Below are 13,116 nucleotides of genomic sequence, written 5' to 3' on the forward strand. Positions count from 1 at the left end.
GTTCCACAGCACAGTTATTATATTTTACAGGATTTTACCAGTTTATTACCTTCCAGAGCTGTTCCAAACCACAGTTATCATCTCTGGAGCTGATGAACATATTCTGCACGAAGATGGTAACGCCAGACAGGATTTTACCAGTTTATCACTTTCTAGAGTTGTTCCACAGCACAGTTATTATATTTTACAGGATTTTACCAGTTTATTACCTTCCAGAGCTGTTCCACACAATAGTTATAATCTCTGGAGCTGATGAACATATTCTGCACGAAGATGGTAACGCCAGACAGGATTTTACCAGTTTTTCACTTTCTAGAGTTGTTCCACAGCACAGTTGTTATATTTTACAGGATTTTACCAGTTTATTACCTTCCAGAGCTGTTCCACACCACAGTTATCATCTCTGGAGCTGATGAACATATTCTGCACGAAGATGGTAACGCCAGACAGGATTTTACCAGTTTATCACTTTCTAGAGTTGTTCCACAGCACAGTTATTATATTTTACAGGATTTTACCAGTTTATAACCTTCCTGAGCTGCTCCACACCACAGTTATCATTTCTGGAGCTGATGAACATATTCTGCACGAAGATGGTAACGCCAGACAGGATTTTACCAGTTTAGTATATTACCTTCCAGAGCTGTTCCACACAATAGTTATCATCTCTGGAGCTGACGAACATATTCTGCACGAAGATGGTAACGCCAGACAGGATTTTACCAGTTTATCACTTTCTAGAGTTGTTCCACAGCACAGTTATTATATTTTACAGGATTTTACCAGTTTATTACCTTCCAGAGCTGTTCCACACCACAGTTATCATCTCTGGAGCTGATGAACATATTCTGCACGAAGATGGTAACGCCAGACAGGATTTTACCAGTTTATCACTTTCTAGAGTTGTTCCACAGCACAGTTATTATATTTTACAGGATTTTACCAGTTTATTACCTTCCAGAGCTGTTCCACACCACAGTTATCATCTCTGGAGCTGATGAACATATTCTGCACGAAGATGGTAACGCCAGACAGGATTTTACCAGTTTATCACTTTCTAGAGTTGTTCCACAGCACAGTTATTATATTTTACAGGATTGTACCAGTTAATTACCTTCCAGAGCTGTTCCACACCACAGTTATCATCTCTGGAGCTGATGAACATATTCTGCACGAAGATGGTAACGCCAGACAGGATTTTACCAGTTTATCACTTTCTAGAGTTGTTCCACAGCACAGTTATTATATTTTACAAGATTTTACCAGTTTATTACCTTCCAGAGCTGTTCCACACCACAGTTATCATCTCTGGAGCTGATGAACATATTCTGCACGAAGATGGTAACGCCAGACAGGATTTTACCAGTTTATCACTTTCTAGAGTTGTTCAACAGCACAGTTATTATATTTTACAGGATTGTACCAGTTTATTACCTTCCAGAGCTGTTCCACACAATAGTTATCATCTCTGGAGCTGATGAACATATTCTGCACGAAGATGGTAACGCCAGACAGGATTTTACCAGTTTATCACTTTCTAGAGTTGTTCCACAGCACAGTTATTATATTTTACAGGATTTTACCAGTTTATTACCTTCCAGAGCTGTTCCACACCACAGTTATCATCTCTGGAGCTGATGAACATATTCTGCACGAAGATGGTAACGCCAGACAGGATTTTACCAGTTTATCACTTTCTAGAGTTGTTCCACAGCACAGTTATTATATTTTACAGGATTTTACCAGTTTATTACCTTCCAGAGCTGTTCCACACCACAGTTATCATCTCTGGAACTGATGAACATATTCTGCACGAAGATGGTAACGCCGGACAGGATTTTACCAGTTTATCACTTTCTAGAGTTGTTCCACAGCACAGTTATTATATTTTACAGGATTTTACCAGTTTATTACCTTCCAGAGCTGTTCCACACCACTGTTATCATCTCTGGAGCTGATGAACATATTCTGCACGAAGATGGTAACGCCAGACAGGATTTTACCAGTTTATCACTTTCTAGAGTTGTTCCACAGCACAGTTATTATATTTTACAGGATTTTACCAGTTTATTACCTTCCAGAGCTGTTCCACACAATAGTTATCATCTCTGGAGCTGACGAACATATTCTGCACGAAGATGGTAACGCCAGACAGGATTTTACCAGTTTATCACTTTCTAGAGTTGTTCCACAGCACAGTTATTATATTTTACAGGATTTTACCAGTTTATTACCTTCCAGAGCTGTTCCACACCACAGTTATCATCTCTGGAGCTGATGAACATATTCTGCACGAAGATGGTAACGCCAGACAGGATTTTACCAGTTTATCACTTTCTAGAGTTGTTCCACAGCACAGTTATTATATTTTACAGGATTTTACCAGTTTATTACCTTCCAGAGCTGTTCCACACCACAGTTATCATCTCTGGAACTGATGAACATATTCTGCACGAAGATGGTAACGCCGGACAGGATTTTACCAGTTTATCACTTTCTAGAGTTGTTCCACAGCACAGTTATTATATTTTACAGGATTTTACCAGTTTATTACCTTCCAGAGCTGTTCCACACAATAGTTATAATCTCTGGAGCTGATGAACATATTCTGCACGAAGATGGTAACGCCAGACAGGATTTTACCAGTTTATCACTTTCTAGAGTTGTTCCACAGCACAGTTGTTATATTTTACAGGATTTTACCAGTTTATTACCTTCCAGAGCTGTTCCACACCACTGTTATCATCTCTGGAGCTGATGAACATATTCTGCACGAAGATGGTAACGCCAGACAGGATTTTACCAGTTTATCACTTTCTAGAGTTGTTCCACAGCACAGTTATTATATTTTACAGGATTTTACCAGTTTATAACCTTCCTGAGCTGCTCCACACCACAGTTATCATTTCTGGAGCTGATGAACATATTCTGCACGAAGATGGTAACGCCAGACAGGATTTTACCAGTTTATCACTTTCTAGAGTTGTTCAACAGCACAGTTATTATATTTTACAGGATTTTACCAGTTTATTACCTTCCAGAGCTGTTCCACACCACAGTTATCATCTCTGGAGCTGATGATCATATTCTGCACGAAGATGGTAACGCCAGACAGGATTTTACCAGTTTATCACTTTCTAGAGTTGTTCCACAGCACAGTTATTATATTTTACAGGATTTTACCAGTTTATTACCTTCCAGAGCTGTTCCACACCACAGTTATCATCTCTGGAGCTGATGAACATATTCTGCACGAAGATGGTAACGCCAGACAGGATTTTACCAGTTTATCACTTTCTAGAGTTGTTCCACAGCACAGTTATTATATTTTACAGGATTTTACCAGTTTACTACCTTCCAGAGCTGTTCCACACAATAGTTATCATCTCTGGAGCTGATGAACATATTCTGCACGAAGATGGTAACGCCAGACAGGATTTTACCAGTTTATCACTTTCTAGAGTTGTTCCACAGCACAGTTATTATATTTTACAGGATTTTACCAGTTTATTACCTTCCAGAGCTGTTCCACACCACAGTTATCATCTCTGGAGCTGATGAACATATTCTGCACGAAGATGGTAACGCCAGACAGGATTTTACCAGTTTATCACTTTCTAGAGTTGTTCCACAGCACAGTTATTATATTTTACAGGATTTTACCAGATGTTCACATTCAGCCGGTGTTACCCAGCACAACCCATCCTAGAAGAGACTCGCAGATCCCACACCTTAGTTACCCCTGAAATTGACCGTCATGCCCAAACATAGTTTTAAAGCAGCACCTGCCGATAACCTCCCAGGGTTTCCCCACAGCGCTGTTCGCATACATGCAGCTTGTCAGCATGTGCTGCACAAACTTGGTGCGATAGTTGTGCAACTGTTCAGCAACAGGTTCTGGTGTGTTGAGCAACATGCGGTATTTCTCCATGTCTTTGTCGCTCGGTGGGTATAAAGGACGGGGCGTCTTCTTTTGGATTGTTTCTTCTAGTATCTGAAAGTTGTTGAGTTCTTTGTTTAGAATTATGTATATACAGCCTTTTATTCCAGAACATAGGGTTACAAGAGGTCCCTAAGTTCTGTGTGCCTTTTGGCATAGGCCTCCTCCAATTATTTCCAATGTAACCTGGGGACAGGTTAGAATTATGTATGGTAAAGTTAATATTGGGCTAAATATAAGGATATAAGCTTACTTTTAGGGAAATTATTGTTTATTGTATTGGATAGAATTAGAAAAAAGGATAAGAGCGAATACAACGGTTTCACGCGTTACACTGAGCAATTTGAAAAGTTAAATACCTATAAAGGCAATAATACTGAAAATAGTTTCATTTCAATTAATTGGGTATCATTGATTGTTTTTTAAATGTATACAAATACTTTCTGTTTACTATGATTATTTGTAGAGCGTTTATATCGCCTGTAACTAGGCTACCTAAAGGTTAGGTTAGACCTCCTTCGTTTATCTATTTGAATAAATCAACTGTTATAAAAGACCTCGATATCCTGCTCCCCATCCAAAAAAGACAAAGACTAGTGTTCAACCAACTATAAAGGTAACTCTCATACTATATCTCCATACCAAAATAATCTTGGCTATATGGGGCCAAAGCTCAAACTTAAGTAGATAAAAAAAGACGGGTTGCACTCCGGGAGTGCCGGCAGAAGTGAAAACTTGATTATTAACGTTGAGCATGTTTGATATCCATCCGTCTTACGCTTTTTCGATCAGGTCACGTGTCCTGTCGCGAGTTTAAGATTTTATACCCAACGCCGCTAAAGAAGTTTTCACTTCAATATACCCACTCTCAATAGCTGCGGAGTGCTGGGCTGTCGCGGGCTCCCACCGTTGACGCAGACCAGCTGCGCATTCTTCGCACCGAGCACACGTTCATTTCTATGCCTGGAAATATTATTTAGCACATTAAACAAAATGAAAATTACCCATTGTACATGAAAATTGAAATGTCTCTCGTATTTATCTAGGATTTGTAACGTTTACACATTAAAAAGAAACATAAACAGATATATTTCTAGAAAAAGTGTTATAAAAGTATTAAGAAAACTGCAATATTTCCTATTTTTTAGCAAAACCATGAGGTTGAATTGAATGTGAGTATAACAATGATCATCATAATCATTATGATTCGTCATCTTCATTATAACAACAAAGTGTTTTATTATATATGTACTTCCTATATTATAATGCATATTGCATACATAATATAATATGAATGTATGTAATTATTATAAAGGTGCTATAACAAAGCTTAGGTTATACTAGGTCACGGAATAAACTCAGCTCGCGTGCTGTTTATTTTGAAGTTATTTTTTTAAATAATATTATTAAATCGCAATAGTGGAATATAGCGGTGGTAGATGAATTAATTATTAAAATTAATTATTTTTCAATCCTTGGTTAATACTTATTCGTCGAATAACGTATTAAACTATCATTTCAAAAATGTATTCTTTTTCTGTATTTGACAGTTTACGGGTGACATTTTTAATGTTATCGTGTAATACTTTATTGGGGGAATAAGTTTTAACCATGGATTGAAAAAACAGCCCTAAGGATATTGTTCACTTACAATCAAATATATATTATAACTCTCCTTCTTATTAAAGTCTGAACCCTAGTACAGTGTTATAGTGAAATCCAGTTCCTCTCTGATCATCAGGAATGTTAGGAATGAAACAATCAGATATGTAGACAAATTAGTATCTCTAGTTTTTCCTAATTAATAAACATTTCAATTGCTTTATATTTAAAAGATAATATCATGCAATTCAATATATGTCCATCCTTGCCCTCACATTATGACGTAATCCAACTATTCCATTTATGTAATAAAACAAAAAACACCCACTTTCAATACTTTATATGGAATTATGAGTCAGGCGTGTGGGGATAAGTGAAATGCTATGTCATAGGGACATAGCTTAGGGAGAGGTGACCCCTAGGAGACCCCGTCTAGACCGTGACATGCCCATTTGTTATTAATATTATATAATAGCTGATACGCTAGAAGTTATTGCTCATCGCAAATTTAATAATCTAATTAAGGCACTAATTTGCAAAGTGTTTTTAGTGCTGATAATGTTTCATTTCGTTTTAGTGAATATTGGTAGAGTACTTTTAATTTCAGGCATCTATACTAATATTCAAAGCTGAAGAGTTTGTCTTTTTGGTCGTTTGGTTGATCGCGCTAATCTCAGGAACTAGAAAATATCACCAATATTCCATTTATCGAGGAAGGTTATCATCACCCTAAGACCAATAAGAGCGGAGCAATGCGGGTAAAACCCCACGGCACAGCTTAGTTATTTTATTATTTTACAAAAGTGTTTAAAAACTCCTATAAAAACTATAATGCGTAAAATTTGATGATCATTTCAATTCACACATGTTTAAAAGCAATCAGCCAAACTATCAAATTACAGAAACACTAATATTCACAGTGAACCACTCTATTTAACATTTAATCCGTTAAACAGAAGTGATTTAGATAAAAGGTAAACACCATAAAACTGAGCCAGTAAATGTATCTGACATCAGACGCGAGGTCGCATCAATTTAGACTGACTGCATTGCACGAATCGTCGCCAATTACCTTATCACACTATTTTTATACTAATCGTGAAGTTTAAATCGCTCGACGAGGATTTAAGGAATGTTTTTGGGTTACTATGGGATTTTGTGAATTCACAAGATGACAAAAAAGGGTTGTAAAACTGTGAATTTGACATTATATCTGCATCTCATTCCAATGGGAATTTATTAGTTGCTGTCGCAGCCGCTTCTTTGCATGTGTATTTAAAAAAATCGTGTTGATTGGACCACTTATAAATTAAGAATGAATGAAATGGTTAAATAATAAATAATTCGAAAAAAAAAATCAAGTCAATAATGTCAACCAGGACATTTATGGAAAATAGGGCAAGTGGAATATTAACTCTTTTCATTGATCTCTCTTTTACTATTTTTTCTACATCGTCTAGCCTAAAGCCTCCTCCACTGTGCAAATAACCAGAAAAAACAAACTATTCCAAATCAGACTAAGATAACCAGATGAAACTATTCAATTCCGAACTTTCCAGACGTTCCATAAAACCAATATAACCAGTGATTCATCCTGATGACCTTGACTTACAACACGGTAGGGCGGAAGTTCGACCTTCGTTCGTAATGGGGAGATGGGAGACTATATAACATGCAAGGGCTTGGGACGTACTGGTACATGAGCGGTGACAACGTTTTATGGACTTATGAAACTCAAACATTGATTTATTAAATTAGACTTCTTTTAGAAGCATTTTTGAATCGTTGTATCATAATTTTACCATCTACAGCGACTTGGAAATCAGCTTCCACAGAGGAGCTGGCAATAAATTCTGTCTTTTTTCTGGAGTTCTGGTAGGGCTCTGTCGGTCTGACTCTTAGCCAATGAGTAATTATTTATTAACCGACTATTTGCTATATAAATATACTGTTGTCTGTTTTGTATAAGAAGGAGTGTGAATGTGGAATCCACTTGATATGATACATAGTTGTTTGTAGGTCAATATCAGATTTAAGCATACATAATGATTATGAATCACATATAAGTACTTTAAGCAATGTAGAGCCTCTCTAAAGCACTACTACAACACAGCAAAGCATATATTTATATCCATTTTATTTTTAACCAACTTTTTGAATGGTTCAAAATATTAGCACCAGGCCATATAAGTATAGTAGTTATTCTGAAATTGTTTCCAAAAGGCTGTCCTCTCCAAACGGAAAGCCTTCCGAAGACTACAAGAAATATTAATATGTATATCAAATAAATACCCAATCCCACAAAAACTTGTACCCAACCTACACCATGACGTCATAAAGCAAAGTGGAACATTAAAAGCGGTGAAACTTTTATCGTCCACAAATTTATGGTTCCCGGTGCATAGACAAGCGAAACTACCCGCAAATTGCATACATATAAACTTCGGCTGTAAATTGTCACTGATTTATATTGCCTATAAATAATTCCTTATATTGCAATTAAAAATATTAATTTACTTTCTCGCATGTTCAAAGTCAACATACTAAAAACTTTTATACGTTTTTTTTCCCAAAGCAATAGTGATAAAACGTACCAGAAAAATGTTTTGGAAAAGAAATTTATAACAAACATCACACGAAATTACGTATGAAGGCAGTAGGCACAAATAACAAATTCATAATTTGTCATGTTTTTGGGTACATCAGTACTTTTCAGTTATCTTACTTTGCTATTAAAAATGCCTTTATTATGACTTTGAAAATCGCAGTTTTAACTCATTTTTGCGATTATGCTAACACATTTAACCGTATAGGTAAAACCAACGCAAACAAAAATATTCCGATATAGGTCATTAAATATCCAATGCACTCATCTTCGTCGTAAAAATATTATTACTGCAATCTTCTTATTTTATATCTCCTTCGAAGTGGAGTGTTTCTGCGGTGAGATTACAGGCCAGATAAAATTATTATTAGGTACTTATCAGTTCATAGGCCCTAGTTATGAGATTGTTAAACCAAAGATTTAATTCCTATCATTGCATTTGATTCTGAAGAAAATTATGTTAAAATTTTCTTGACTCAGAAATCATAAATCTAGTACCTAGAGCAAAGTGCCAAATATCCTGTACATCTTGACTTACTTACATTAGCAAATTCTATACTAAAATTGAATTCATCGAATTAATCCTGCATTTACATATACATTTTCATGCCATATTCTTTATGCTTGTAGAAAACTCTAAGTTCCTTAGATTATCTTAATCTTAATATATATAAATCTCGTGTCACAATGTTTGTCCTCAATGGACTCCTAAACCACTTAACCGATTATAATAAAATTCGCACACCATTTGCAGTTCGATCCAATTTGAGAGATAGGATAGTTTAAACATGTAGGTACCACGGGCGAAGCCGGGGCGGACCGCTAGTAGCTTATAATAATACATACATGTATGTATTATTGTTAACCACTGTACCAAGGAGGCGGTCTGTCATACATACTTACAGGTCCCCAAAATCCTATAACGAACCCATCATACACACCATTGCAATCAAACCACGATTACATCCAACGAAAGTAAGCAATCTAAGCTATCAGTGATCTAACCGCGCGTGATCACAACGTATAGCCTGTTATGGCACAATGGGCTACGTGACGGTACTGTGGTGGGTCAGGGATATTTGCGAATACGAGGGTTCGTGGTAATGGTGGATCTCGTGGAGGTATATGAGAAAAATGGTATTTTTTTTGACGATAAATTCTGTCTAGTAGCAACGTAGACATCTTTTACGTTCTACTCTAGTTTTCTACAGTAATTACTTATATAATAAGTCAAGTATACTTTATCTAACAGTTGAGAAAGGAGCTTCAGATTTAAACGATTACACTCAAAAAGTTTTCTATGAACCTACCTACCCTTTAAACACTTATGTGGATATTGATCCCTATGATGATCAACATTCGCAGAGGGTGTAAGAACTATACCATGTTAAAGTATATTAATTTGCCCACTTCTTCCTTTACTTAATATTATAAATGCGAAAGTTTGTGAGCATGGATGAATTGTTACTCTTTAACGCAAATACTACTCAACCGATTACAATGAAATTTGGATACGTAGGCAGCTGAAGACCCAGAAAAGACATAGGCTACTTTTAATGCCGAAAATCCCACAAAAACGGGAACTATGCGGGTTTTTCTTTGAAAACGCGGGCGAAGCCGCGGGCGGACATCTAGTCTGCTATTGTGCAATAAATTACGATGATCTAATGCCTCCCGTGTATCAGACCCCATGGACATTATAAACAATGGCATGTTCATTTTTAGCTTGAGGAAACTCATCAGGCTAGATTTTATCATCGCGCTCATCAATCAAGACATACATGTTATTACTTTCAATTTGTTTATCTGTTTACATTGAATATTATAAATTTTAATTATAAAGAACTAGCTGCTCCGCGCGGTTTCACCCCCGTGGCTCCACTCCTGTTGGTCTTAGCGTGATGATATAATATAGCCTATAGCCTTCCTCGATAAATGAGCTATCTAACACCGAAAGAATTTTTAAAATCGGACCAGTAGTTCCCGAGATTAGCGCGTTCAAACAAACAAACAAACAAACTCTTCAGCTTTATAATATTAGTATAGATTATGTTTATTGTATGTAGTTTTGCTTCTTATTAGAATGTCTTTGGTTTAAACTGTTTTATTAAAAAAAGTGCTGTGTGGAAAAACTAATTTCTTTTATATGTGATCGGGATAATAATTAATAATCTAGTTTAGGATGTTGAATTTGTATTAATGAAAATGTCTTATCACTGTATTCAAGAATAGGTACTATAAGATAAAAATAAAAAGTAAATTACAGGAAATTAATTGTCAAAGCTAAAAATATTATGTAAATCGCTAATTGATCAAGGCTGACTATACGTGTAGATGCGGGTTCAAATCAGAAGCGTAGCGTGCCTTGGCGGGGCCCCGTATAAAAATTTGTTTGGGGGCCCTACGGAAGGGTAAAGATTTCTCACAAAAGCGCACGTTGGGGGCCCCCTTGGCGCGGGGGCCCCGTATAATTGATACGGCAGATACGGCGGTAGCTACGCCCCTGGTTCAAATCTAACTTTTTTTCCTTATTAAATTATCCTATCCTTAGTTAACAACCAAACACTTTAATGGCAAGAAAAATTAAAAGTTGAATTTTCAAATGCTTTATAATTAATATATGTACCTACATTTTTAAATAATAGAACAAAATCAATCACGAGGCGGGATTCGAACCCGCGTCTTCAACATTCTGAGGCGACGCCTTTAAAAATTTACAAATAAAAAGTTAAACACCCATTATTTATATAGAAAGCGAATACAATGAATCAGTATTCCAACAATTCAAGGATGATACACTTTATATTTTATCAATGCGTGATCTATTTGTATTGATATCTTCGTGTTTATTGTTTTTATCAAGTACCTAGACGTTAAGGGATTTCTAACAATTAATAATTATCACATGTACATGATAAACTACTTGTATTTAAGTGACCTTTGGACGATATGTGACCGCCTCTTTGGTGGATAACGCGTGAGGCGCAGAACCAAGAGGTCCTGGTTTCGATTCCCTGTGGAAATTATGAAGGCTAACCTACTCGTCCCTAAAATAAAATCGGTCGATCGAAAATCAGTGACGGAACTTCACTTTAGACTATATGTATTGTCCTTTCAATACTTTTTAGACATAACAATATTTTGTTTTAACAAATAACTAAACCGCCTCAAATTTTCAGATTTCAAATAAACAAAAAATCATCAAAATCGGTGCGTCCAATTGAAAGTTCTGAGATAACAATCCCAAAAAATACAGTCTAATTGAGAATTTTCTCCTTTTTACGCTTCCTGCTCGAAAACTTTATGCTTTAAAACAATTAATGTAGGCGATACATATTTCAATTAGTCATATTCACCATTAAACTACAGTTTAAAGGTACACCTTTTGCAAACCAAATAAACAGAAAAAATAGAATAAAAAAATCTTATTCATAATTAGTCACCCCATACCATTTTAAGTTGCGCGTAGGCATAATTTTCATCTGTGCTTTGATGCTATCTCCTTCTCTCATATATCGATAGAAAGAGACAGCTAGTTCATTATTTGATACACTCACTTGCCCAAATAAGGCATGTGCGTGGGAGCAATTATTAATATTTTGATTGTGATTTTAGCACCTATTTTTATATTGATAAAAATATATTTTTATGGCAAGAGCATAAGAGAAGGCACGTCATTAAGTAGACTTAAACTTGCGTCATGTTACAATGGTTATATTTGTTATACGTATAGTTGTCCATATAAAGCAAAAAAGGATAATTTTATGCAAAATAAACATATTTGATTTTATTTGATTGGGATATAATTTTATGAGTGTGCCGTGTGAAAAGCTTATCTATAGTAATATTATAAAGAGGAAAGGTTTGTATGTATGTATAGTTTTCACGCATAAACTACTGGACCGATATTGATAAAATTTGGCACAGATAATCTTTAGACCCTGAGAAAGAACATAGGCTAACTTTTATTGCGAAATATGTACCACGGGCGAAGCCGGGGCGGAACGCTAGTAATATCTATAGCATATACCTGACTCAATTTTTGCCTAGTTGCATGCCATATTAATAAATGAAGAAGAGAGTAGATATGTTGTGTGTATTTGTGAGGCATTATTTTTTTAAAGTAGGAATTAATAAATTATACTAAAAAACCATACCAATACATTTCAATAGAAATTAAGATTCATTGGTTAGTTGTTCAATGTAATTTGGATTTCAGAATTTTATACATTCGAACATTATCCGAATGGTACCTCAAACGGATTTTAAAAGATACCTACGAATATGAATTTTACAAAATATATTTAAAAATTTGCTCTTTTGAATGGGATGGCCATTTCTTTGTAAAAACATAATATTATGTCTTACCCCACACCGTCACCCCCGCAAAGCTGTCGTAGTAACGTAGTCACTTCACATCCAGCAGCCACCATCGATGTCTGAAACAATTACAAATACATATATGTATTTATACTGTATTTCTTGTCCTGTCATCTATACTAATATTATAAAGCTGAAGAGTTTGTTAGTTTGAACGCGCTTATCTCAAGAACTACTGGTATATTTAAAAAAAATATTTCGGTGTTTGATAGCCCATTTATCGAGGAAGGCTATAAGGCTGTATATCATCACGCTAAGACCAACAGAAGCGGAGCCACGCGGGTGAAACCGCGGAGCGCACCTAGTATTTTACAAAATTAATAAACGAAATACATACTTATTGCTAACGTAAACGAGTAGGCGATCGTAATTTGTAATTTTCTTTCATTTTTCATTTAATGAACATAATGAAGCTTCGTACATGACGCAAGTAAAATATATTCAACATCCATTGGAGCCAAAGGACAGGCTGTCTAGCTGAGGATCTTCTCTTTGGCTGTAAAAACTCTTTGTAAAATGATTTCATTGAATATAAAATAACATAACATTTAATATGTTAACCAAGGTCAAGAGAAAATACCGGAGCGAT

At 35.7% G+C, this 13,116-nt stretch overlaps 1 protein-coding gene across 1 annotated transcript in view; it reads right to left on the bottom strand.

Moving 5' to 3' along the window:
- LOC149903184 (uncharacterized) overlaps positions 1 to 13,116 on the bottom strand; it is a 64,663-nt gene that overhangs the window by 8,864 nt on the left and 42,683 nt on the right. Inside the window, exons 16-18 of the mRNA XM_090108992.1 lie at positions 12,516 to 12,586; positions 4,807 to 4,903; positions 3,786 to 3,994 (exon numbers count right to left, since the gene is read on the bottom strand). Coding sequence (XP_089965118.1) covers positions 3,786 to 3,994; positions 4,807 to 4,903; positions 12,516 to 12,586 — 377 coding nt within the window. The remainder of the gene's footprint in view (positions 1 to 3,785; positions 3,995 to 4,806; positions 4,904 to 12,515; positions 12,587 to 13,116) is intronic.

Source organism: Colias eurytheme, chromosome 13, assembly GCF_061535395.1.
Source record: "Colias eurytheme isolate Ceu_HAF_F1 chromosome 13, ilColEury1 Martin Lab GWU primary, whole genome shotgun sequence".
NCBI classification, from domain to species: domain Eukaryota; kingdom Metazoa; phylum Arthropoda; class Insecta; order Lepidoptera; family Pieridae; genus Colias; species Colias eurytheme.